This window comes from Aspergillus luchuensis, chromosome 8 (assembly GCF_016861625.1).
Source record: "Aspergillus luchuensis IFO 4308 DNA, chromosome 8, nearly complete sequence".
Classification (NCBI taxonomy): domain Eukaryota; kingdom Fungi; phylum Ascomycota; class Eurotiomycetes; order Eurotiales; family Aspergillaceae; genus Aspergillus; species Aspergillus luchuensis.
In genome coordinates, this window is record NC_054856.1 from 2,413,555 (window position 1) to 2,437,312 (window position 23,758).

At 49.8% G+C, this 23,758-nt stretch overlaps 9 protein-coding genes across 9 annotated transcripts; 4 read left to right on the forward strand and 5 right to left on the reverse strand.

Moving 5' to 3' along the window:
* Positions 1-2,362: 2,362 nt before the first annotated feature.
* On the forward strand, positions 2,363-3,448 carry AKAW2_80865S (RNA-binding protein; the record flags this gene model as incomplete). The annotated part of the gene is made up of 3 exons (XM_041681933.1): positions 2,363-2,876; positions 2,953-3,181; positions 3,259-3,448. 3 exons carry the CDS (start codon positions 2,363-2,365, stop codon positions 3,446-3,448), a joined length of 933 nt encoding a protein of 310 aa, XP_041548826.1.
* A 565-nt stretch (positions 3,449-4,013) lies between these two features.
* Positions 4,014-4,992, reverse strand: racA (putative Rho GTPase Rac; the record flags this gene model as incomplete). Its single annotated transcript, XM_041681935.1, has 6 exons — positions 4,014-4,074; positions 4,130-4,362; positions 4,422-4,602; positions 4,680-4,738; positions 4,864-4,896; positions 4,960-4,992. The coding sequence occupies 6 exons, from the start codon at positions 4,990-4,992 to the stop codon at positions 4,014-4,016; spliced, it is 600 nt and encodes a 199-aa protein (XP_041548827.1).
* A 2,598-nt stretch (positions 4,993-7,590) lies between these two features.
* AKAW2_80867A (transcription factor domain-containing protein) lies at positions 7,591-10,099 on the reverse strand (the record flags this gene model as incomplete). Its single annotated transcript, XM_041681936.1, has 7 exons — positions 7,591-7,802; positions 7,853-8,362; positions 8,417-8,682; positions 8,728-9,165; positions 9,217-9,522; positions 9,590-9,696; positions 9,860-10,099. 7 exons carry the CDS (start codon positions 10,097-10,099, stop codon positions 7,591-7,593), a joined length of 2,079 nt encoding a protein of 692 aa, XP_041548828.1.
* Positions 10,100-10,981: 882 nt separating this feature from the next.
* Positions 10,982-13,477, forward strand: rgd1 (putative Rho GTPase activator (Rgd1); the record flags this gene model as incomplete). The annotated part of the gene is made up of 9 exons (XM_041681937.1): positions 10,982-11,143; positions 11,215-11,268; positions 11,351-11,957; positions 12,010-12,218; positions 12,274-12,841; positions 12,894-13,037; positions 13,091-13,185; positions 13,244-13,314; positions 13,366-13,477. 9 exons carry the CDS (start codon positions 10,982-10,984, stop codon positions 13,475-13,477), a joined length of 2,022 nt encoding a protein of 673 aa, XP_041548829.1.
* An 843-nt stretch (positions 13,478-14,320) lies between these two features.
* On the reverse strand, positions 14,321-15,438 carry AKAW2_80869A (uncharacterized protein; the record flags this gene model as incomplete). The annotated part of the gene is made up of 3 exons (XM_041681938.1): positions 14,321-14,816; positions 14,891-14,998; positions 15,068-15,438. The coding sequence occupies 3 exons, from the start codon at positions 15,436-15,438 to the stop codon at positions 14,321-14,323; spliced, it is 975 nt and encodes a 324-aa protein (XP_041548830.1).
* A 1,079-nt stretch (positions 15,439-16,517) lies between these two features.
* Positions 16,518-17,190, forward strand: AKAW2_80870S (uncharacterized protein; the record flags this gene model as incomplete). Its single annotated transcript, XM_041681939.1, has 4 exons — positions 16,518-16,523; positions 16,592-16,647; positions 16,700-16,847; positions 16,939-17,190. The coding sequence occupies 4 exons, from the start codon at positions 16,518-16,520 to the stop codon at positions 17,188-17,190; spliced, it is 462 nt and encodes a 153-aa protein (XP_041548831.1).
* An 861-nt stretch (positions 17,191-18,051) lies between these two features.
* On the reverse strand, positions 18,052-18,805 carry SUI1 (translation initiation factor eIF1; the record flags this gene model as incomplete). Its single annotated transcript, XM_041681940.1, has 4 exons — positions 18,052-18,200; positions 18,257-18,349; positions 18,460-18,534; positions 18,778-18,805. The coding sequence occupies 4 exons, from the start codon at positions 18,803-18,805 to the stop codon at positions 18,052-18,054; spliced, it is 345 nt and encodes a 114-aa protein (XP_041548832.1).
* Positions 18,806-19,740: 935 nt separating this feature from the next.
* On the reverse strand, positions 19,741-20,553 carry AKAW2_80872A (uncharacterized protein; the record flags this gene model as incomplete). The annotated part of the gene is made up of 8 exons (XM_041681941.1): positions 19,741-19,821; positions 19,880-19,896; positions 19,962-20,059; positions 20,115-20,126; positions 20,193-20,209; positions 20,280-20,311; positions 20,386-20,436; positions 20,517-20,553. The coding sequence occupies 8 exons, from the start codon at positions 20,551-20,553 to the stop codon at positions 19,741-19,743; spliced, it is 345 nt and encodes a 114-aa protein (XP_041548833.1).
* Positions 20,554-23,165: 2,612 nt separating this feature from the next.
* Positions 23,166-23,615, forward strand: AKAW2_80873S (uncharacterized protein; the record flags this gene model as incomplete). Its single annotated transcript, XM_041681942.1, has 1 exon — positions 23,166-23,615. One exon carries the CDS (start codon positions 23,166-23,168, stop codon positions 23,613-23,615), a length of 450 nt encoding a protein of 149 aa, XP_041548834.1.
* Between the last annotated feature and the right edge of the window lie 143 nt (positions 23,616-23,758).

The following is a 23,758-nucleotide window of genomic DNA, read 5'->3' on the forward strand; positions in this document are numbered from 1 at the left end:
GCCGTACTTAAGCCACACGCCGGGAGGTTAGTAGTTGGGTGGCTGACCACCAGCGAATCCCTTCTGTTGTATGTTTTTATACTTTTTACAGTCTTTTTTTTTGCCTCGTCAAAGTTCATCGCCAGTACCGCCCTAATCGGGATAGATACAGATGTAAATCAAGCGCGGAATGTGATTCACATGCTGGCGCGCAAGTCGAATTCCTAAACTTGAGTCTGCATATTGCTCGATATCTGATCTTCTAGTTTCTTGTATATTCTTGCATCATATTAAACTTGGTTAATATCAATATCTATCAACGACATAACAGTATGTTATCATAGGGCCCCAGAACAGTACCACACAGATACACTAGAATCTTATAATATAGAGAACCTACTTTGGAACGTTCTAGGTCGACCTAGGTCGACCCGAGTGGGCCCCTCACAATGCGTGGAACACATGAGAAAGTATATGGTGATGGTTTAAAAGATGGCCATGTCCACGGGGCATCAGTTCAGTCAGGTTCAAGCAGCCGTAGTAATGTCTGCAACTCCCCAGGCAGGTAGTAGGATATGACATATACTATGATACCATGCGAAGAGATGCTTGTTCGCGGACTATCCCTATGTCATGTCACCTTGTTATTCACGGACCAACGTGCCATGGTATACTCCAAATGTATACCAAGGGCATATCTCTCATGTCTTTATCGTATTCAAAGACACATATATCAGTCAAAGTTTGCGAGACTTGGGTCCAGCCACATAGTACAATAATTGTTAATCATATTAAGAAACCGAGTCGAAGCATGCTCCAAAACCATATAATTCTGGCTGATGATACCAAAGATATAAAGCCATACCTGCATTGATGAAAGCCTCTATTGTCGTATATCTGCAACGAATAGGAACTCAGTCCCCAGGCCATCGCATATGGCGTCTGTACCATCGTGCCATAAGCAGAACGAGGTAGGTACATAGAATAACCTAACGCCACGAAGCCTGCACATCTTGTTACCAGATGCTTTGGACAATAGTTGTCCACTTCTTCTTCTTCTTTTCTTCCTTCTTCTTTTCTTGGGTCAATTCTGGTGCATCCTGTAGTTGTTACGCGTCTTGGTAGGCATTGCCTAATGGCCCATATGTGGTACATCCGCACGATTAAATCATTATCTGGTAAAAGCACCTTCATTGGGTAAGAAATCGTTCAGTGATAGGTCTTTGATTTACTTACATATTGAGAGGGTATAACTTGTGAAAGTTTCAATTGTGCTGTTTATTGGACTATGGTATACTCGATTCCACAAGATATTGCAGTATAAAGTGTATGCTTTTAGACATTGCAGTTAGGTGCTGGTGAGATTCGTTCTCACTGATCTACAACCTGATCCATCTATGATAGATTATCTAGTTGAGGATATAAGTGAAGAGACAAATCCAACCCACAATCTGGGATGGTTTCTGTAAATCAGCTGCGACTGGTGCAGTACAGGACAAACTGCTCGCGGGAATACGATACTCGTAGTATTCACGAAAACTTCGTGTCGGTCCATATCGCATGTTTGTAGTACTTATTGAATAGAACTATGAAGAGAAGATAATCTAGTCAAAAGGGTTCGACTGGTATTTTTCTCCACTGCCGAAGAGGTATTTTTAGAATCGCATTATTCCATGACTATTGCATTTTGAGTAGCTCTGTAGAAATGTAGTTGTTGCATCACTCTGGAGAATCTATCATCCAAGACAAGTATGTAGGGTTAGTGATTTTATCACGGTTTCGAGATAATATTCTTATATCGGATATTGTTTGTAGATGATGTATGAGATTAGCTTATCTTAGGCTTATTGCTAGTAAGTACATAGTAGATAACTACTAGTGGTAAGTCCCAGTAAGTTAGTCTGCTTCCTTCAACTTAAGTAGTATAGAGACGTAGTAAGAAGGTAAGAAGTAGAGGGCAGAAAAGCCGAATACTACTTACTTATATACCCTATAGTCCAGTGAATCAACAAGCAAAACAAACATGAATAGGAACCAACCACTGAATAAACAAAAACAATATCCATCAAATGAATAGAACAATGCAATGCACTTATCAATCTTATCAACCATCAATAAGCCCCACCATCAACAGGTGAATAACAATCACCTTACCCATACCATCCCTCTGTGCCTCAGGCACCAACTACCTCCTCCCAACCAGGCACCAAACCCCAACCATCCCATCCCGTCCACCCCCACTCACCGCTCCGCACCTCCGCCCGGCAGAAAAAGGAAATTTCCAATGCCGCCGATCAATCTACTATTCTTGCGATCTCTTTCCCACACCTTTATTCCATACAATTCTCATTAATTAACCTTCCTAATTCCATCATAATTCACAATGGGCGCAAGTGACAAGAAGCGCAAGCTCGCCGAGGAGGCTACCTCCCCCGAAGTGAAGAAGGCCAAGCGTGAAGACAAGAAGGAGAAGAAGGAAAAGAAGGAGAAGAAGAAGGAGCGCAAGGTGGAGGAGGAGGTTGTTGAGGAGGTTCCGGTTGTTGAGAAGGAGGAGAAGGAGGAGAAGAAGAAGGATAAGAAGGAGAAGAAGGACAAGAAGGAGAAAAAGGAGAAGAAAGAGAAGAAGGAAAAGAAAGAGAAGAAGTCCGAGTCTGAGCCCGAAGCCATGGACGTCGACGAGACACCCGCCGAGAAAGAGCCCGAGGCTGAGGCTGAGCCCGAGGTGACCAAGGAAGAGAAGAAGGAAAAGAAGGAAAAGAAGGAGAAGAAATCCAAGAAGGAGAAGAAGAAGCAGGAAGAAACGAATACCGAGGCGCAGCCCACCAACGGAGAGACCGAAGAGCCTGCTGAGCAGGAAGGTCAGAACAAGAAGAATGCGCGGTTTATCTGCTTCGTCGGTATGTATCACACTTTCCCTTGTTCAACATACTTTCTCCGTCGTACGGGAATGGTGCTAACATCAATTCCTATTAGGAAACCTCCCCTACTCCGCCGACAAAGAGTCCCTCACCAAGCACTTCGAAAAGATCACGCCCGTTTCCGTCCGCGTAGCCACCCAAGTCGACAAGCCGACCAAGTGCCGCGGCTTCGGCTTCATCGAGTTCGACAACTACGATCGCATGAAGACCTGTCTGAAGCTGTACCATCACTCCATGTTCAACGATGGAAAGTACCCGCCGCGACGGATCAATGTTGAGTTGACGTGAGTATACCCATACCCATACCCATCATACCCACTATTATTTCCTTACAGCAAACTGACATATTTATACTATGTAGTGCCGGCGGCGGCGGCAACTCCAAGGACCGGAAAGAGAAGATCGAAGCCAAGAACAAGAAGCTGTTCGAGGAGAGACAGCGCAACGCCAAGGAAATCCAGAAGGAGAAGCAGCGGTTAGAAAAGGCCGAGGAGACGGGTGTGGATGACTATGCTCATATTCATCCTAGTCGGAGGCCCCGGATGGCTTAGACATAGCGGGATGATTGGTATTGGTGTTGTCTTTTGAACACATTGGATTGATTAAAAAGTATCTTGTGATTTGGCTTGTTTGCTTAAGAGATATCCTCTTCCGTTTCTCTTCCTGTTTCTGATGTGCATATTTTGGATGATGATGATGGTGAAGAAGTCAGGCACGGAATATAACATAGATCTGGATGATTACCCTACAACCGGAGATTTCATATAGTAGCCAGGGACCAACTGTGGAAGTAAGATAAGATCTGCAATCCCAGAAACCCGTAAGTCACGTTCATTGAGTGGTATTGTATGGCATGTTACATCTTTATACTGCATTAAAGGGAGGCGAGGAGGGGGACAATGTGTGTGTGAGAGAGAGAGAGGCAAGGTTATCCTGAACCCGAAGAAAATAGAGAACAACATCAGGATCATGGCACCAAAAATGGACGAGGAACGGGGCACACAAGGCAAAAGGAGAAGAAGATCATCAAGATGGGGCCGGCACAGGCCCCGTAACCCAGACGCCGTATTAGTTGTTTATATTATTGGGAAGTCGAACATGTCCTTGGGGACAAATCTACAGAATCACGCATTTCTTGTTCTTCGGTTTGGCCGCAGGCCGGGGATTGAGGACAGCGCTATGCGAGGGTTAGTTCCTCCGTTCCAGTAGCAAATAGCTTCAGGCAAACATACCGGATCGCCTCGTCGAATACACTCTTCAGGTTGCGCTGCGTCAGGGCCGAACATTCGAGGTACTTGTGTGCCCGGATTTCCTTGGCCACAGCCAGAGCTTGTTCGTAGGAGACGGGCTCCATCTTTCGCTGTCGGAGCGCATCTATGGTACCACGGTCGTCTCGCAGATCGAGCTTGGTGCCGACCAGGATGATGGGGACGTTGGGGGCATGGTGTTCAATCTCCGGGAACCACTACATCCGTCAGGGTCAGTAAGCGGGCCTCCGATCGGCAGGGAAGGTGAAGGAAGCACCTTGGCTTTAACGTTGTCGAAGGACGGCGGGCTAACGATGGAGAAGCAGATCAGGAAGACGTCGGTTTGCGGGTAGGACAATGGGCGAAGACGGTCGTAATCTTCCTGTCCAGCAGTATCCCAAAGTCCCAAGCTAATCGGCCGGCCATCTACCATCACACTAGCGGTGTAGTTGTCAAATCTGGGGGGGCATCCGGTCAACACACGAGGTTCGCAGACAGACGAGGAGTATTCAGGGACCAAAGGGGGGGTACGGACACGGTAGGGATATATTCGCCGGGGAAAGCGTTGGTCGTGTACGAAATCAGGAGACATGTCTATTGATCGATTAGCAACAGCGATAACGAAATCGACCGATGTAGGAAACGAGAGGGGGGAGGGAGGAGGAGGAGGAGGAGGGGGGGAGAGAGAGGTCGAGCTGGTTGAAAGGGGAGCGACGTACTTTTCCTACCGCACCATCACCCGTCACCACACACTGTACACCAGCGCACCGTTAGCCGCAGTCTGACAGACGGACACGCAGGTGGATGATGCTGACCTTGAGGGATTGAGTAGCTGGACCAGTAGCCATGGTCACGTCGAATTGGGAGGAGGGATGGGAGAATAGCCCTCGATAATATATAGGTACGGTAGTAGCGACAAGGTCGAGAGGGACGAGAAGAGGATTGAATTTATCGCAGGGGAGCTTAAAGCGACGGGGGTGGTGGTGGTGGTTATGATCGAGTGTTTACTGAATAGTGGCTTGACGGGCGGAGAGACAAGAGGGACAACTCGAAAGCGGGTATCTGCGAAAGGGCAAGGCTAATGGTTGAACCGGTCAGGAGAATTCGCAACCCAGGCGGAGATAGACACGGATGAATATCGACACGAATGATAACCTCGAACCGTGCTGACGGAGCAGGAGGAGGGAGTCAAGAAAGACAAAAAAGTATAATGAGAAAAATAAAGAGATAAAGAAAATAAAATGGATAGACTGCACGCAGCACTGAATCAATCACACAGACAGACAAGAGGAAAAGACAATGGAAGGTGGATTTCGGGGGAGGGGGAGAGAGAGAGGGAGAGGGAAGTTTAAGGGAGGAGAGGAAGAAGGTGAGTTTAGTTGGTTAGTTTTAGTTAGTTAGTCTAGTGGAGTGGATAAGGGAAAAGAGTAGGGAAGGGAGAGAGTAAGAAGAGGAGGAAGACAGAAGACAGACAAGACAGACAGAGAGACAGAGAGTAGCAGGATTAAGAGGGAGGGAGGGGGAAGCAAGAGTTGAATGGAAATGGATCAATCAGTTCCAGTTCGGCTTTTGGTGGAGAATAATCTCTTGGTTGGGAGATGGATGGATGGATGAAGGAAACAAGAACAAGAAGACCAGCAACAGAAACAACGACAATAATGATGGTAGTAGTTACTGACTGACTGGATAGCTCACCTTGCTGAAAAGATAGCCACTGGACAGGTATCACGGACCGTCACCAATCATGGGATTGAAGCCAAAGAAAGGGAAATAATGGATGGGGTCGAGTCTGTCTTGGTCGGTCTCCCTTAGTTAGTGTTGTTGCTGCTGCTGCTGCTGCTGCTGCTGCTGCTCGACTTACAATCTTTAGTTAACTAGTTAGTTAGTCCTGACTGACTACTAGTAACTTAGTACTTAGTAGTAGAGAAGATGGAGAGAGAGAGAGCAACTGATGGCTGGGAGAATCTTTGACCTGCCACCAATCAACTCCATCTCAACCAATCCCTGATTTCTATTCTACTAACTAACTAATTAACTAAATAAATAGATATACTAATTATAACCATCACCAACCATTTATCTCGATCTTCCCCCCCTCCATCCCAGCGAGAAAACCAGAGAATAGATCTCCCAGGGAAGAAGGCAAAGAGAGAGAGAGAGAGAGAGGGTTGGGTGATCGACCGCTGGGAGCCAAGGGACGGCGCTTGCAGACCTGCTGGTTCAGGGGGAAAGAACCAACTATAGTAGTAAGTAGTAGGTAGATAACTACCAACCGCGCATTTCATGACTCTGGATCCGGGATCCAATCGTCTACTGTTTTAACTCCCTAACCCACGGACCATATTCCATCCCATCCCATCACCTTCTCTATCCCAACTAGTTAAACGTCTGACCGCCACCATCACCACCACCACCACCAACCAACCGACCAACCCAAGCACAGACAGTAACTAAACTAAAGTACGGAGTACTCCGTACAGTAAGTACAGTAGTAAAAATTTTCTAATATTAGAAATAGAAAGAATCACCCCAGCCAGCCTAGATACACTACCTACAGATGCATCCTACTTACTTACAGTAAGATGAAGCGCCCTTGTTCCCGGTCGCCCTTCCGATCGAATAGCAGTCCGTCCTGAAGGTCGCGCCTAAGTCTGGGCGGCATCTGCAATGCAAGCCCTGGGGGGGTTTTCATCACCCGATTTGTCGCGTGGCATGAGGGTATTATTTTATATTTATTTTTTTTTATCCCTGATCATTATTTTTCCTGGGAAGGAAGTACTACTAGTACTACTACTGTATGGTACTTTGGGATTTGGTCTCGTGATGATGGTTATGGTGACATCGATAAGTACTGCTTATACTGTAAGTAAGTACTACCCTGGATCGGGTCGGGCCTATCCCGACAGTAGTACTAACTAAACTATCTATCTACTTGTCAACTACCATCATTGTCATCGTTACATAGTGCCGATCTGGCAAAGTCAAAATTTGTGATCTGAAATAAAATATAGTCATGGTAGTTTTGCTCTGCAATGATGTTTTCTGAACTATAGTCAACTTTTGTCTCTATCGACCTGTCAGGATTGTATGAACCCTTGAAGATAAGAAACAAGGCCTCTGTGGAGGGAGTGTCCCCAAAGTTGTGACCTGTCTAATAGTACTCACTGGGTGACACAAATACTACTCCGATCCGTCATTATTAAGCTAATATTAACTCATTTTAACGCTATCAATTCTCAATGGTATCTAGTGGGAATGTCATAAGCATGAACATATGTACAGAACAGCGTACAAGGTATCCACAGAAATCTAAATGCCCCCCCTCCTTTTTCCTCTCCTCATCGTCCATCCTAACCCCCATTTTTGGTTTTTGTGAGTACACTGCTGTCAATTCGCATGAAACAGAAACTCCCACCGACGCCTGAGATGCAATGCGCGATCTGGTCCTACATGACCGGGGGGGCAACAAACGTGTCCGGAATCCCATCAAACACCCAGTTAAGCGAATCGAACACCTCCGAGAATCCGGCTTCGCTGATGAAGGCCCCTTGATCGAAGTTCGGGGGGTAAATCAACCCTGGGTCCGCCAGCGCCTCTTCCTGCTGCTGCCGGGTCAAGGGACCGGCCGTCGCGGGAAGACTAGGGTTCGCCATGGTAGCTATCCCAGGTTAGTGGATACGATCCTCATCGTGACTATGATGGACATACCTTGCGGATCCTCAATGCTCTTCATTGGGCGGAATCGCTGCCGCCAACGCCAGACAGTATCATAGACATGACTCATGCTCATCCGGCAGCGCACCTTCAGCTGCAGGGCGTCCTCTCCCGCCGGGCCCTCGGGGCTGCCCGCATTCCACATCTGCGCCAGAATGTCTGCCAGTCGCACTGGACGGTCGTGGTCCATGACACTAATTCTCCTAATGGCCGAGATGGCTCCATTAAACAACAACTTCCCATGTTCGAAGTCGATGTGGCGTCGGAAGTCACTCTTCAGCAGCTTCATGAGGGCAAATGCGGCGGACACAATCATCTGCAGAATGTAGTTGGTGGCGTGTCCGATAAGCTCGCCAGGTAGGGTTTCCAGATCGAGCACACGACCGAGGAATGACGTTGTAGCGATGAATAATTTCGTCAAATCATCACTTCGTGCGCTAGAGCCTAGGAATACAAAGTATCGTAGATGCAGCTCAGCTGCTCGTAGATGGATCATATTAATGTCTGTAGAGCAAGTTAGTGTCCGCTAAACAATATCAAAGCACCCGGACAACTCACTGGAAATATCGCGGCCGAATTCAACCTCCATGTCCCGAAGCTCATTCTCCAGAAGCTGCACAATCAGCAATTTCTCTGAGCTAATGAACTCCACCGGATCAGGCTTGCTGCTGTATAGTGCTTTGGTTACACGGTCGCAGAACTTCTCAATGCGCAGTCGAGTCTTCAGGTCTTCAGAAGGCTGGTAGTCTGCATCTCGAAGCGATGCGGGCTCGAGTGCCCAGTCGTAGATGGTTGACGGAGGTTGTCCATATCCGGTGGCGACGCTATTACAGTTAGCAGACGCTAGCAATAAGGGTAGGCAGACTTACTTCTGAGCCACAATGTTACAAATGACCCACGTCTGCAGACGATCCTTGACGGCCTCGCCTTGGACCTCCATCCGGAAAGTGGTGAACTCCTCCGCCTGAACTGGGCGGTGCAATCCAAGTTGCATGGAAATCTGCATCATCAACCCGCTAAGCATAAAGGTAGCATCAGTCCTTTGACTGGTAGTAGGCAATGGCCAGGTGCAGAGAAGACAAAGAGCCTTAACCACACGGTAGTCTTGGGGAACTCCGGTAATGGTAGACCAAAGCAGTCTGCTGAAAGGCCCCGAGAGTGCGCTCAGGAGGCCCGGCTCCGAGGGCGCTCGTCGGCTAGCGACGCAGATGATAGACCAGGCCTGCAAAGGACAACGGCGCAGATACTCATCCGGGGGCTTCTGCGGATTCAACAAGGGAAGAAACGGATGATAGTACTTGAAGAACCTGGACATCTGTAAGCTACAGTAGCATAAATAGGTAGAGCAGGTATATTACTGTTCAAATAGACGGGCAACCCTTATCCTGGACAGTGAGACATCTTCCAGCCTCCATGGATTATCATCTTGGGAAAGAATAGACCCATCTCTGTGCATGGTCAAAGGGGTAGCCATAGGCTGAGGCTCCAGCGGCGCCGACAGCGGCCGCGCCCTGCTCGCAACTGCCGCATCAGGAGGACAGAATACATCCTCGGAACACTGGGAGAGCTCATCGCTGCCATTGGCTTCTACAGACTGCGACTGGTCACCAGTAGCAAGCCGCCGCCGGAGCTCTGCGATCTCCCGTTCCATCTCAGCATTACGCCTGCAGATATGACTGGTCAGGAATCATGAGGTCCAATAGGGAGAGGGGATCGAAGGTGAGAAGCTACCTCCGTTTCGAGATGCGTTTAAAAGTGGGCTCGACTTTGCATTCTATCTGAAGCCGGCGGCAGCGCGAACAAGCGTCCGCCGGAGTCTGCACAATATCGCATCGAAGCTGTGAAATCGACCAGGTCCATGTTCAGCCAGTCGTATAGATGAGATAAGATGGGGCGAGTGGAGGAAGGAAGCTAAGCATCAATAGTGATATGCATAGATCCTCTCATCCGAGACACATGGGAGAAAGTATGCCGACAGGCCGGAGATCGAGATTAGCTTACCTTTTGCTGTTTACACTCATTACAGGCCTTTCTACAGCCACCCCTCCGCTTGCCCGTGATGGCGGGGATCTTCTCCATGCCGCAAGAGTCTAAATTTTTGGAGGCGAAGTCGAAGCCAGTCACCGGCCGGGGCAGCCTCGGGGTGCTCCGAAGGTCGCTAGAGGAGGCCGGGGGAGTTATCAGATTGGCATGCGTCGCCAACCCAGTCGGTGCGAGGACACCCCGGAACTCCAGATCCATCAGTATAAATCAAGAAACATCCGACGGTCTTGGAACCGCGGGACCCGTTAACACATGCAAAATGATGAGCGCAATCAGATAGGAAACCAGCGTGCAGGTGCCGGAAATCGGCAGAAAACTTTGGGTGGGTTTTGGTGGGTGACGGAGGAAATCTCTCGCGAATCTCGGCGGTTGATGGCAGCTGAGTCAGCTGGGTGGCTGCCTGGTTTTGAAGTCACCAATTAACTAGTAACTATAAAGATAGTAACTAGATGACGGAACGAGTTAGCATCTTTCAATCCAGCAATTTAGTTTTGATCAATGTAAGGTTATTGAAGTACCCATGGTACATCCCATGATCCACTCTGGATACGCAAATCATACAAAGTATTATCTAGAACAGAGCATCGGTATCTGACATTCCAGACATATGACGTAGGTGCATATTGAGCCTGCATGAATATATTGAAGAGCATCTGATTTAAATAAATCCAATAGTTACTGAGATAAGTTATAATTCATCAGAATCATGATGGCAATAATGATGTAAGTGACATAATTATCAATCAAGGCAGTAGTAACTAGGGAGTAGATCAATGCAGTAAGTAGTAGCCTACGGTAAGGAACAAAACGCAATCAGGAACCAAGTGACTGACGACTCAGCCACACACACCACCTCAGCCTCCCCCACGGCAGCCTTACCCGGAATAGCAACCCTCCAGCTGTCGGGAGTTCGTAGGCTTCCGCAATTACCCCCGAGCTTCTTACTATCCACCACTATCAAACTATATACCCACTCCCACTCCCACTCCTTCCCCCTCCAACTTACCGTTTCAGTACATCTGTGCTTCTTCTATCTTCTCGCTCATTAGTCGCCTTAACGCCTTTCCCGCACAACCCCCCATGGCAGACTCCGCTTTACACGATAGTCCAGCGCATGACCCCGATGCGCCACCATCGAGTGCCGGCTCTACCGGCCACCCCGGAGCTCTAGAGCCCCGTCCCGGCCCAGCCCCTATGTCGGAAGAATTGAAGGGTCGTCTGGACAAAGTTGTCTACTCAGATGTGCGTGATGTCTATGGCATGTTTATGAGTTAGGTCATGACATACTGATGGGAAGGTACCCTCATTTATAGATCGGTGTCACCACTCTCCTGACCCGACTAAAGCAAAGTGTCTCCTCGGCCAAGGTGCGTTTCAGGTTCCACCCCCACCGCTGTCAAGTAACAAAGAAAGCACACGGACGCTAATCGATGTCGCCAATGGCTCCAGGACTTCTCTACTTTCCTCAAGAAACGCTCATCCCTGGAAGAAGAGCATGCGCAAGGCCTGCGGAAGCTCTCTCGTTCCCTTCACGATTCTGCGTACCGCAACGAGAACCGCCAAGGTACTTACAGTCACAATTACAATGAACTCAATCGTTTCCACGACCGCATGGCGGACCACGGACTTCAGTTTTCCGTGTCTCTGCAGCAGATGGCCGATGATCTCAACGAACTCGCGTCCAATATTGAAAAGGGCCGTAAGCAATGGAAGCAGACCGGATTGAGTGCGGAGAAGAGGGTACTGGAAGCGGAAACTTCTGCGGAGAAGGCAAAAGCAAAGTACGAATCGCTTGCCGAACAATACGACCGGGTCAAGACTGGTGATAAGCAGGGTGGAAAGTTTGGCTTGAAGGGTCACAAGTCGGCTGCGCAGCATGAAGAAGAGCTGCTGCGCAAGGTTCAGAACGCTGACTCGGACTATGCTTCCAAGGTCCAGGCTGCACAGTCGGCGCGACAGGAGCTGGTTTCGACCCTGCGACCTCAGGCGGTAGAAAACATTCAGAAGCTGATTGCGGAATGCGATTCTGGTCTCACACTGCAGTTGCAGAAATTCGGTGCGCTCGAAGCCCACACTTCGTTGCCTGATCCATGCTAACCACTTTGTAGCAACCTTTAACGAGAAGCTGCTTCTTGGACAAGGTTTAGCCATCAGCCCATTGAAAGATGGCTCGGCCAACCCTGCTCTTGCTCCAAAGAGCTTGTATGAAGTCGTTTCTCAAATTGACAATGAGAAGGACTTCAACGAGTACGTTCTCAGCCATGAGCGGAACCCTGCTGCTGTGACTTCAGACCAAATTCAATACAAACGTCATCCGGTGAGTCCTGCATGTACGGATGCCAATATGTTCATAGCTAAGTCTTGCATACCAGACACTTGGAGGATCATCTTCCGGGCCCGTTGTGCCTGCCTCGCAACCGACCACGCAGAATAAGCGCCAGTCAATGTTCCTGCCTCAATCATTTTCGCAATCAAACCTCCTTTCTTCTACTCCGGCATCGTCTCAACCCTCAGCACCAGCACCGGTGTCTGCTCCGGCTCCAGCTCCGGCTCCGGCGCCGGCACTTGCTTCTCCCCCAGCCACTGAATCATTGCCATATCCACAAAACCCTGATTCATACTCGTCTCCGCCTTTCCAGCCTCCCTATCCCACATCGAGATCTGAGCAACATCACTTGAATCAAGCTCCTGCGCTACCGGCGAAGACGCCGCTGGGACCAACCGGGAATGGCTTCCAGCCTAGCCCCAACCTTCCTCCTCTGAAGCCGGTGTTTGGCGTATCTTTGGATGACCTATATACCCGGGATGGGACAGCCGTCCCAATGATTGTATACCAATGCTTCCAGGCTATTGAGCTTTTTGGATTGGACATGGAGGGTATTTATCGACTTTCTGGTAGTGCCACTCATATCAGCCACATGAAGGCGCTGTTCGACAATGGTGCGTTGGCCTCTCGAGTCACTAGGAATGAGCCCTAACTAACGAACGGCAGACTCATCGCAAGTCGATTTTACCAACCCAGAGAACTTTTATCATGATGTTAACAGTGTCGCTGGGCTTTTGAAGCAGTTCTTCCGGGACCTGCCGGACCCGCTGTTCACATCACATTTCTACAACGACTTCATTAACGCGGCCCGTAAGTAACCTTAACCAAGACTGTATGTCTTTGCACTAACCACTCCTATCTAGGCATCGATGATGACATCCAGCGCCGTGATTCACTCCATGCGCTAGTTAACAACCTTCCGGATGCTCATTATGCTACGTTGAGGGCTTTGATACTGGTATGTCTACTAACTCAGCCCTGCCCTAATTGAAGACCTGTGAATTAACACACTGCAGCATCTCAACAAAATCCAAGAGCATTACACACAAAATCGGATGAACGCAGGAAACATTGCCATCTGCTTCGGGTAAGTCGTGACAGTCTTTACTTTTCTATCTTGCCGACTAACAATCCCCAGACCTACCCTCATGGGTGCCAATTCTGGCGGCAACATCGCAGATGCCGGCTGGCAGGTCCGAGTCATTGAGACTATCCTAGTCAACACTTTCCAAATATTTGACGACGACTAGATATATCGTCTCTAACATTTGACCCGCAAGTTACTGAACGAACCCCAACCTCGCAGTTCTTGTTGCTGCCCCTAATCTTACGCGAATACCACGTTTCCCATTTTGCTACGATTTAACCGCCTCCATTCTTGTTGTTCATTTATTTTCATTGTCCTTGCCAATCCCTGCTATTACTACAACGTGTACATAGTATTTCCCTTGGGATGGGTAGGCCGCTGTGATTATTGGTTTTTCGATGCCTTCGATACCAGGATACGAAACAGTACCCAACTAACCAGCTCCTAAAACCACTAAAACCCCTACTGTAAGGCCCAAAAGGTTGTCATTGAAGTGTAAATAATTACAAGACTCAAATTGGTGAGATAATAGCCAATCAGATATAGTACAGAATTGCAGCGAGAATGATATGCTATGAGCCCAGATATAGTCCGTCTGTCGTCAAAGACAAGGAACAAACGACGAACACAAAAGCGCGCAAGGATCAATCGACTGCATGGTATCGGGTAGTTCTCAATAACACATAGTAAGAATCGAATTGGATGCGAAGCAGTAAGATGATTCCGCAGCCAACGGCAGATGCAAGAGGATTGGGGGGGAGGGGAGGGGGAGATGATGTGTAGTAGTAAGTAATAATAGTAGCAGATACCAAGCTAACAGATGAACACACTTTTATGCTGTGCTTCGTCACTGCGTATCAATACAATGCAATGCGGGCCTTGCGAACCACACACGGCCCTTGTTTGCTGGTTCAAGGAGTGGCCCCTAAGTGGAGAGGAGGCTTGGGTTGCACTCAGATCTTGTTACAAATGGTGGGTTGGGTTTCAGGATCGGATGTTGACTGGCTTATTTCTTTCCAGTCATCGTCTCCTTCATGGCCTCCATGCGGTCTGCCAGGCTCATGCCACGGGCGAAGAAGGGACTCTCCAGGTCTTCCACGGTCGTGGGGGTAGCGTGACCCCAGACGCGCCATTGGTCTTCCTCACCGGACCAGCGGAACTGCTGGATGACAAGGTATTCGGTGCAGTCCTGCTGCTTGGTGTTGTTGGCCATGGCCGTGCTGTCAGCGGGGGCACCGTTGGGAGACGCCTTGGTCGTGCCCTTCGACTGACGGCTGGTGATGCGCAGGACGACCTGGCGAACTCCGGAGTTGGGGATTTCGGGGATCTGAGTCGCACGATCCGACATGACGCGAACACCGGTGAAATAGGTGCCCGGGGAGCGAATGTAACTGTCCAGGTTCCAAGTGACACGCTCGCCCTTGGGACGGGCAGCGATGCGGGCGCTCAGCTGGTTGGCAAGACCGGTGCAACACACCTTGCGCAGGGTAGAAGTATCGCCGCTATGTTTCGCGAGGATTGTTAATGAATTGTATGAAGTAGATGATGTCGTGGGACGAGTGGACTGAACACTTACGCGGCAAATGCACTGTACATCTTCTGGTGGTATTCAGCAGCAATCTGTCGACGCTCTCTCAGTCTAAGTGCAAGGCCCTTGTTGAGCCATTTGCAGTAGGCGAGGATTCTGGTATATTGTTAGCAGCTCGGACGTTGGCAGCCATTGAGCGGCGGTCCTGAAGGGACAGGGACTCACCCAACGAAGTTCTGAAAAGCCGACTTGATCCACAGCCATTCCATATGTAAACGCTCCGAGGGTTGCTGGAAGATAGAGGGCATGTCTCTCCAAAGCGGCCGGATGAAGGTGCCCGGCAAAAGTCCGATATCCTGGGGAAGATCCGTCCTAGGCATACCCCTACCCCGGGTTCGCATACTAGGTTGAGCGGGCGATGGCATGGAGATGTTCTGAGGCATTCCGCGGAGGCCAGCACTGCGCTGAGAGGATTGGGAAAGGTATCGGCGTTGGCATGGTGTAGCAATGGCCGGACCGGAGTGGAAGGCAGAGAAGGGAGCGTTGCTGGATCGAATGGCCGAGAAAACGGGGCCCTTGGACAGCGAGGACGCCATGACGAGAGTAGGCGGCCAGAGGGAAAACCTCGACAGACGGGACAGAACAAGACGCAGAGACCGGGGGAGAGCTGAACGCAAGAGATGAAGCGCGAAAACGAAGCCAAAGAAATTCCGCCGAGCGGCCCCGGGGTCACGTGGCGGGTGGTTCTCCGCCGCGAGACTCGCCTTTTGGCTGATTTGGCTTCACTTTGATTGAAGTTCTTCCCATGCACTTTCCCGCCTGTCGTGCATCTCCCCCAGCGTCATCTCTCGGCCTTCTCTCTCGAACGACAGGAGGAGCGTGTGCTCATTGATTCGGACTTGCCCTCCGTTGCGTTTCCCAAGCATTACCGACCGCCGCGGACATAGCACCGCCTACCTGATTGTTTCGTGGAGTTTCGCCGTGCACCAAACAGAGAATCTACTATACCGCTTAGGGGTCCGATCAGAGACAATTTAGCTCTGGACCTACCACTACCACCAACTCTTTCTCGTCGGATCTGCCTGCCGCTTATTCGGGTAATATTTGCGTGACGGCCGCATATGCCGGGGTATTAAGGCTGGCTCCTCCTTATCGTGATGCTGCTTCTCCATCCTTCTCAACGTCTCATGCCCGGTCGTCTTCTCCTGAACCTGACTTGATTGCTTCGCTGTCGGATTCCATTCCCACGACCCCCAACTCCTCCTTCTATACTACTCTGGCTTCCATACTCTCAAAAGTGGATTCCAACGATAAAGCCGTGGCCCCCTCCTCCGCCCCCTCGACCGTCGTTCCGCCCTCCCCGGCCTCCTCCACCTCCCCCACTCCTAGTATCAACGATGCTGGTCATTCGGTCCCTTCTGCCCTTCATCCCCGAGTGGCCGTCATTCTAGGAGTTGATCGGAAATGGTATTTGCCTTTACTGATCTGTCGCGCGCTGAGCACCGTGCCCGCCGCGTGGTGGGGGCTCCGGTGTGCTTTCACCTTCCTGGCCGAACTGCTGCATATTCGACCAGGCATAGGACATGAGGGGTGGGCGGCGGCGATTGTCGGGAGTGTTAGTCAAGACTGGGATGTTGAAAGACGATTCCGGGTAACCGAGGTGGCCTTGGCTATTATGTGGGTATGTGATAATCTCTCCTCTCTTCTCTGAGCATTGTATTGGGAGAGAAGATCTAACTATGATTACAGTGCAGTGCATCCGCGTATCTTTCCTACTTTTTTGCTGATTGTATGATGTCTCGATGGTATGCATCCTCGGATCCTGACCTTCATGTGATTTCCCACTAACCTCCCCAGGCTTTTGAACTATACCCCACCAGCTGTTGTTATTCGTCTCCTTACTACAAACGGTTTGATTGCTTATATCACTTCTTGGGTCCTCTACCTCTCTGGAGCTTCGTCCGACCCCCGTTGTCTTTTACCCGCCTGGATATCCATTACCACTGTAAGCTTCCTGAAATTAACCCTCGTTGCATAGATTCCCCTCGATAATCGGAATGTGTCAAACTAACTCCTCCCCCTTTCTTCCAAATCAGACCCTTACCTTCCTTTATCATGCTACCCAGAATCACGCGACAATCAAGCGTGAAACCGCAGCTGCACTTCTCGTCGTGGCTGTGGCCAGCTTCGTCAGCATGTCATCGCTTCTCCTTCAGTTGCATCTGACGCGAGAGAATGAGCCCGAAGTGCCCGTCTTCGTCATCACTCGCAAGCTTTGGGATTGGGCTGTGGCTATCTTCCTTCGTATGCGAGTGTCGGATGGGCGGGCTCCACTTGGGGAATTGTAAGCTAGAAGGGACCAGTTTTATCGACAGATGTACCGCGGCGCAATGCGTGCTTCCATAGACTAGCTATTATTTCAATCGTGTACCCTCTTACGCTAAACAACATTCGTAGATAGCTTAGATCTACGACACAGCGACTGTGTACTCCCTTGCCTGGAAGACACATTCGTAAAAATGCTTAAAACTACGAAAACTACGAAGATTAGAGTAGGAAGAAAAATTGGAACCGAGAAGGAAAAAAGAGTATTTCACCAAAACCATTCCGCCAGGAATGAAAGTTCATTCTCGAGCAAGGATACGGTAATGACAGTTGAAGGCGGTAATGCAACACACCAACGATTAGAACATTTAAAGAATAACGAGTGATCGAGACCAAGCCTCCCCATCCTTTAATCAACCCTTGCAACAAAGCAGGCCGATATTTGTCCTTGCACGTACTGGTGGCCACACGAAGCCAAGCAAAAGACACGACACAGAAGAAGTAGAAAACAGAAGAAGTAAATCATCTATGAAGATATTGGGTATCTACCAACGCCTTGTTCCGTCATTATCCCATTCCAGATGTAGCAGTCGAGTCAGGGAAGCCAGACCCACTGGGCCTCTTTCCATTGCCTAGTCGCGAATGGAAAGATGACCAACTTGATAGTGCATCAATTCGACAAAAGGCCCAAGTCCAGTATTCCGGGCAAAGAGCGGTAATAGCAGCAGACAATATATTAGACCGAACAACCCTCGTGGCAGTGGCGGGGACCGCAATGCCACATCAGAAGGAGGGCAGGTGGACACATATAGTCCCCTGCCGCACCGCTCTGAGGGAAACGTAGACTGGGAAGAAGGGACCGGAACGGGGGCGTGGCGTCTGGCTTAGAAACCGTGGACCTTGATGGTCTTGGCGTCCAGCTCGAGACCCTCCTTCTTGTCGGTCAAGAACTCCTGAACATCTTTACGCTGATCTCCCTGCAGCTGAATCACCTCTCCCATCTCAGTGTCGTTGACGATGGTGCCATTGCAGGCTGAAAGAATATGTTAGTGACATGGCGATGTACGTAGGCAGTAGGCGACAACATACCGAACTTCTTCTTGATGACCTTCAAGATCTTCTTCTGATCGAACTTCTTAGGAAGACCCTGGACGGTAGTCAAGGTCTTACGACCATTGCGCTCTGTAGACATATACATGTTAGTCATAGGTGGATGGTGAGATAGCGTGGCGCCACCAGCGACGATGACAGGGGTGAAGGCACCACGTGGAAGGGACAACAATAGTACATACGTTGAATCCGTATATGGATGTAATTTTGAGACTGTTTAGTCTCGCCGGTGTCTTCGTCAGCTTCGGCGAAGGGGTCTGTGGAAGAGCACGTGTCAGCCTCAGGCTCTCATGACCAAATATTACCCCGCCAACTTGTGACGCAGTTGGACAAGAAGGACAACCCTGGCTACACAGCCAAGCCTTAGCAGACACAGTCTACTTCACAATGACCTTTTCAAAAGACCATCGCTAGGAAGACCAACATCTGCTGCGGGCAGTGCTGCGGGCGCCTGGGGACGATGCCCACAGAAGGGGGGGGGAGGTGGCGAAGCGACTCACCGAAGGTCTTAAGGTTTTCGATGGACATAAACTCGGCCTTTCGTCGTAAACGGCCCTTAAAAGCGGTGTATAGGAAGTGAGCGAGGGGAGAGAATTAGATCTCTGTGGAAATCGAAGTGATCGTAGAGTCTTGGGAGACTTGGAGTTAGAGGTTCAAAAGTGGATGAGGTGGTGGTCGGGAAGGAAACAGGAAGAAGAACAGAAGAGCCTTTTGAGGGGCGCGGCGTTGCCTTAGCGCCCTTGTGGGGGAAGGCGGTGTGCCCGTGACTAAGCCCTCTTTCCCCCCTTCCAGCGCGGTGATCTGGTACGTTCCATCCATGACTGGCCCGTCTCTTAGGTTCAAGGTTCATTCTGATTGCTACCCTTTAGCTTTTTGGCGGGCTGAAGAGGCGTCGCGCTTCTAGACAAATGTTATAATTGGGTTTCCAAATCGGGGCTTTGATTGGACATCGGTGGCAACCGCCAAGGGCTCTCTCCTCTCCCTCCCTCCGTTTTCCCCGGCCTCCCCTCATACATACGTAGGTTCTACGCAGTGTTGAGCTTGTCTATCGCTGTCTAGCATATGATTTACATGGCAAATCCGTCATGCCAAGCTCATGCCATACACGTGCACCGAAGCCTGAGACACAGGACCCCTGAAATGTGTTGTGGACGGCTAGTACGGCATTTCGCTCGCCACAGTAACTTTGGTAATCAAACTATGTTCAGGCCTCTCTAGAGAGATAATGATAATATTATGGCAATTGAGGTATTAGGATGTTCATACAGCATCACAATCTCGCCCTGTACAGAAAAGTATATGACAGGTGGCCGAAAGGCTCTGGACTGTTCATGTCCTTCCTCGTTCTACTACCGTCAAACCCAACTTTTCAACTCTTCCCTTTTTAATGCGAACTGAAAAACTTCGTGGTATTATAGTGTATCGAAACTCGTCGGCAATGGTATCACAGAAACGGTTGTCGCTTAAGGGGAAGGAGTGGTGGAAGCAGTAGCGCCCGGCGCAGCGCGCGCATTCTGGGGAGGCAGGAAGATGGGGAAGTAGGTCTATAGAATGCACATTAGAGAGGATCCTATCGTTCGTCAGGATTTTCCAGCGACATACAACCACCAAAGCCATCACTATAAGCGCATGCAGCAGTTAGTTCACGAGTCCCTTGTAGCGAGGACAGAATGTGTGCACGTACAGGACATCAAGACGGACATGTAGGCCGGAGTCGAAGCAGTTCTCTTCTGGTCTGGAGTCTCACCGAGCCAGGACTGAAGCGAGAAAACGAAGGAGACCCTGGGTTGACTCAAGTTAGCCAGCCGTTGAAACGTTGAAGATGCTATTGACCTACCATCCGATCATTCTGCGCGCGCGAGCTTTGTTAGAATATACCCACACAGACAATTGAGGCAATAGAGCTTGCGCTCACCTATTCCTGGTGAACATCTGCTGTAAATGTTAGCGCGTCTGAAGCTTGAACAGGCACGATATCTTCAGATCGGGGTTCGCGACTGACCGCAGCCATAGGCATGGTGCTGGACATGGCGCCTGAACCGGGGCAATCAGCACATTGTCCTTGCTATCCTATCCACAATGTAATTCATCATCCATTCGTCACATACTAGACATGTCGGCCTCATCCTTGCTCTTGGGAGGGTCGATGTAGGGGATGGCTATCAGTCGGCGTCGACGTCAGCGAACACACGCTCAAAATCGGAAGCTGAATATTTCGATAGTAGGACGTAATACTTACCGAGGTCCAACCTCCGCATGTCCTTTTTAGATGCCATTTTGTCGCTTGATACTCCGAGGCTACTGCACAGGTCGTGAAAGAGGTACCTTCGTTCAGATTGAGAGACAGGCGAACAGGCCAACCAAGCGATGCGTGACGCCAAGACCAAAGCGGAAAGGCTGCCCGGATCCGAGGTTTATCTCCCCCGGATGATAAGTTGTCTCATTAGATTATCCCATTATGAGTTCGCGAACGCATTGGCGACCGAAAGACGATCGCAATCAGAGCTAGCTTCTAGCTATCTCTTAACGAATGCTACGTACGTATTATATTAACTATTGGACTAGCGAAAACCACACTCAAGAAGGGTAATTGCTTAGCTCCGAGTCCGGGCACCTTTAGTTTAGCGTACTTAGTCCCTTCGGAGGACAGCTGTAGAGATGAGGGATCAGACAGAGATCCCTTCGGAGATCACTCATCTTCGGGTTGAGCCGTATCAGACACTCAGGTCAGCCTGCTCTGTACTTCTGATCAACTAACTTTAAGCGATAGGGGCGATCAACAGTGATACGGTCGGCGATTGGAATCAAGATCAGCTCAGGTGTCGTAAACACCACCGCCCTCCCACTTCTGACCGGGCGGGCGATACAAGATACACACGCATGCACGGTGCTTTCTGGAAAAAGATACACCAAATGATAAGAAAATGGAGAGTCTCACGACTAATCTATCTATTCCAACAACAAGGCGTATACTTATTTACTTTTCAATTTATTATTTCATGTGCATAAGGGGGCGTTGGGCTGGGCTTCCGACGGAGGACCCATTCCGTGGCTGTCCAGAACCGAGCAGCCCCTTTCGCAAACCCCGATTTTAATCCGGACCATGCTTGTGTACCTATCCGCTCATCTCACCGTGGCCATTTGCGAGCTGGGACGGTCAGGGTTGCACTGCATCCTGCGGCTAGGATAGGTGTTACTGAAAGGCTGCTCCGTGGCCAGTATCTGGTACCAGCCCGTGATGCGCCAGTCTGTGCGCTCGGAGTTTCCGGGACGATCCAGTGCGTTCAGCACATGGATCCCTGTTCCCCGTATTTAAAACAGGAGATCTCTGCTGAGTAGACACCCAGTAGCACAGGGCAGACGTAGGTGCTCTAGTGCGTAAAGGATCGGGGGAATTGTGGCGACCTGAAGGCAATCAAAACACTATATCTATCTATCCATCTACAGGCTAAAAGGTCAGGGAAGATCTACAGCGATGTGCCACTTAAGATGCGGAGAAGCTTGGAATCAGACGGCATAGTCATACGGTCCTCACAGTCTCCCACGCAGTGTCATGCCACTGTGGAGGGGGTGCATCCCACAGCCGGACGTTTGAAGATGGCAGATGGCAGATGGCAGCGACGGGGATGGTCAAGAAGAATAATATCATGACACATGTCTAACATCCTTCGGCAATGGATCTTCCCGACGGGGCTCGGGGCGCTTAGGCAGGAGAAGACTGGAGGAATCCGAGAGAATGGGATCCCCTTGATCCAACGGCCCACAGGGTGATGGAGAGTGGGTTTCAAGGCGAAAAACTAGGGGAAAAAATGTCTTGGAGAAGGAAGAGACGGAAGTGTGCTTCAGGCAAAGTTTGAATAGTCCCCATCTAGGGTTAGTTTTAGTCGGGATACTGAATCGGATAGTTGAAAATTGTTCACCGTATGTTTGTTCCATTGTGACAGTCAGGGAAAATTAATATCCCCTCGCCCCTCCTTCTCCAGGGAGATCGCACACGTATCACCTTGTGTGTGCTACAGGTAGAGTTGATGGAACATGACAAGATTCTATTACCTTGCAAACGCCGCACAGATTGCGCATCACAGATTAATCCCCGGGGGGGGGGGTCACTACTGTAAGGCGAGGCAAACAAGTTGGGATTCAATCCCAAAGTACTGTCCGTCGAGCAGGGATCGCCCTTAAAACGGGCCGATCTGCGGAGTTAAGATGGCTGTGGTTGGGTTAGGCACGGAGAATCGCCTCGCCATGGTCCCTATCTCTTGATTCAAGTGGCTCCTGGGAATTTTCATTTTTCATCCGATCCTAGCCTGCTAGCCACTGGCGGAAGAATGGGGCGATATGCCGCGATATCATCAGGTAATCGCGTCGAGTTGCAGGTTCAGAATCATCCGAATGAAGGGGACCCCCATCATCTGATGCCAAGATGATCGATTCAGGATTGGTTGATAGATTTACCGAATAGCGTGATCACTTGCGGTGGACTAGGCCATCCGACAGACCAAACAATCTTCTGGGTAGTGAGTAAGTTCTTCATGGATTGAGTCAGTCGGCGTCAGTTGCTGAATGCGGAGAGGGAAGCCTGGGGGAGGGAGAGTCGGGTAGATCAGGCAAGATGCACAGAAATAAAAATAAAAAGAAAGAATATGTACAGTATGTCAGGAATTAGTTTGGTTTCAGTCTAGATATTCAGCAGCAGGAACACCGTAGATACTCCGGGCCTTGACTACTACTAGAATATGTACGATGTAGGTATTCTGTGGGTATTATTAGCCCCAACCATCAGGGATAACTACGGAGTACATACTTACTACTAGTAGTTTAGTTATCAGCCCTCGGATTAGCCTATGGATAAGCTGGCTCCGATCATCAATTCAAGAGGATCCATCAAATGCAAATACGGAAACCCCCCCTCCCCCATAGCCGGTATTACAGCGGTATTGCACCACACGGACTGGCAGCCGTCAACCGGATAATTTACCGTCTCGAGCCGGTAATCCTTGCCCCCTCTCGGGCTACTGCGACTTCCTTCTTGGGTAGGTCGGTCATACAGGTGCCAGTTGGTCCTCCTTACGTTATCTCCAGATTCGCTCTCTTCGGCCACCGTCTTCGGCTTTTTCCTGGTCTATCTCTCCTTCTCTTCTACTTTACTTCTGCTTTCTTCCTTCTTGGTCTTCTATCCGGCTTTCTTCCTTCTTGGTCTTCTATCCGGCTTTCTTCCTATACTATCCCCCTTCCGCTGGGCATCTTCGCTTTCATCTCTTCCGCCATCGGATCCATTGACCTTTTCCGCCTTGCCCCCCCCGAAACTCTCAGTTCCGCGACGGTTACCGGGGTTTAACCTCCGTCTCCTCCACCCCATAGCCGCTCCACCCAGCTCCTCGATTCGTTTAACCGCACCAGAGTCAATTTGAAAGGATCGAATGTGTAGTATACCGGTCCTGGTTCTATCAGGCACATCACCAATCTACATCACAAGCGTCC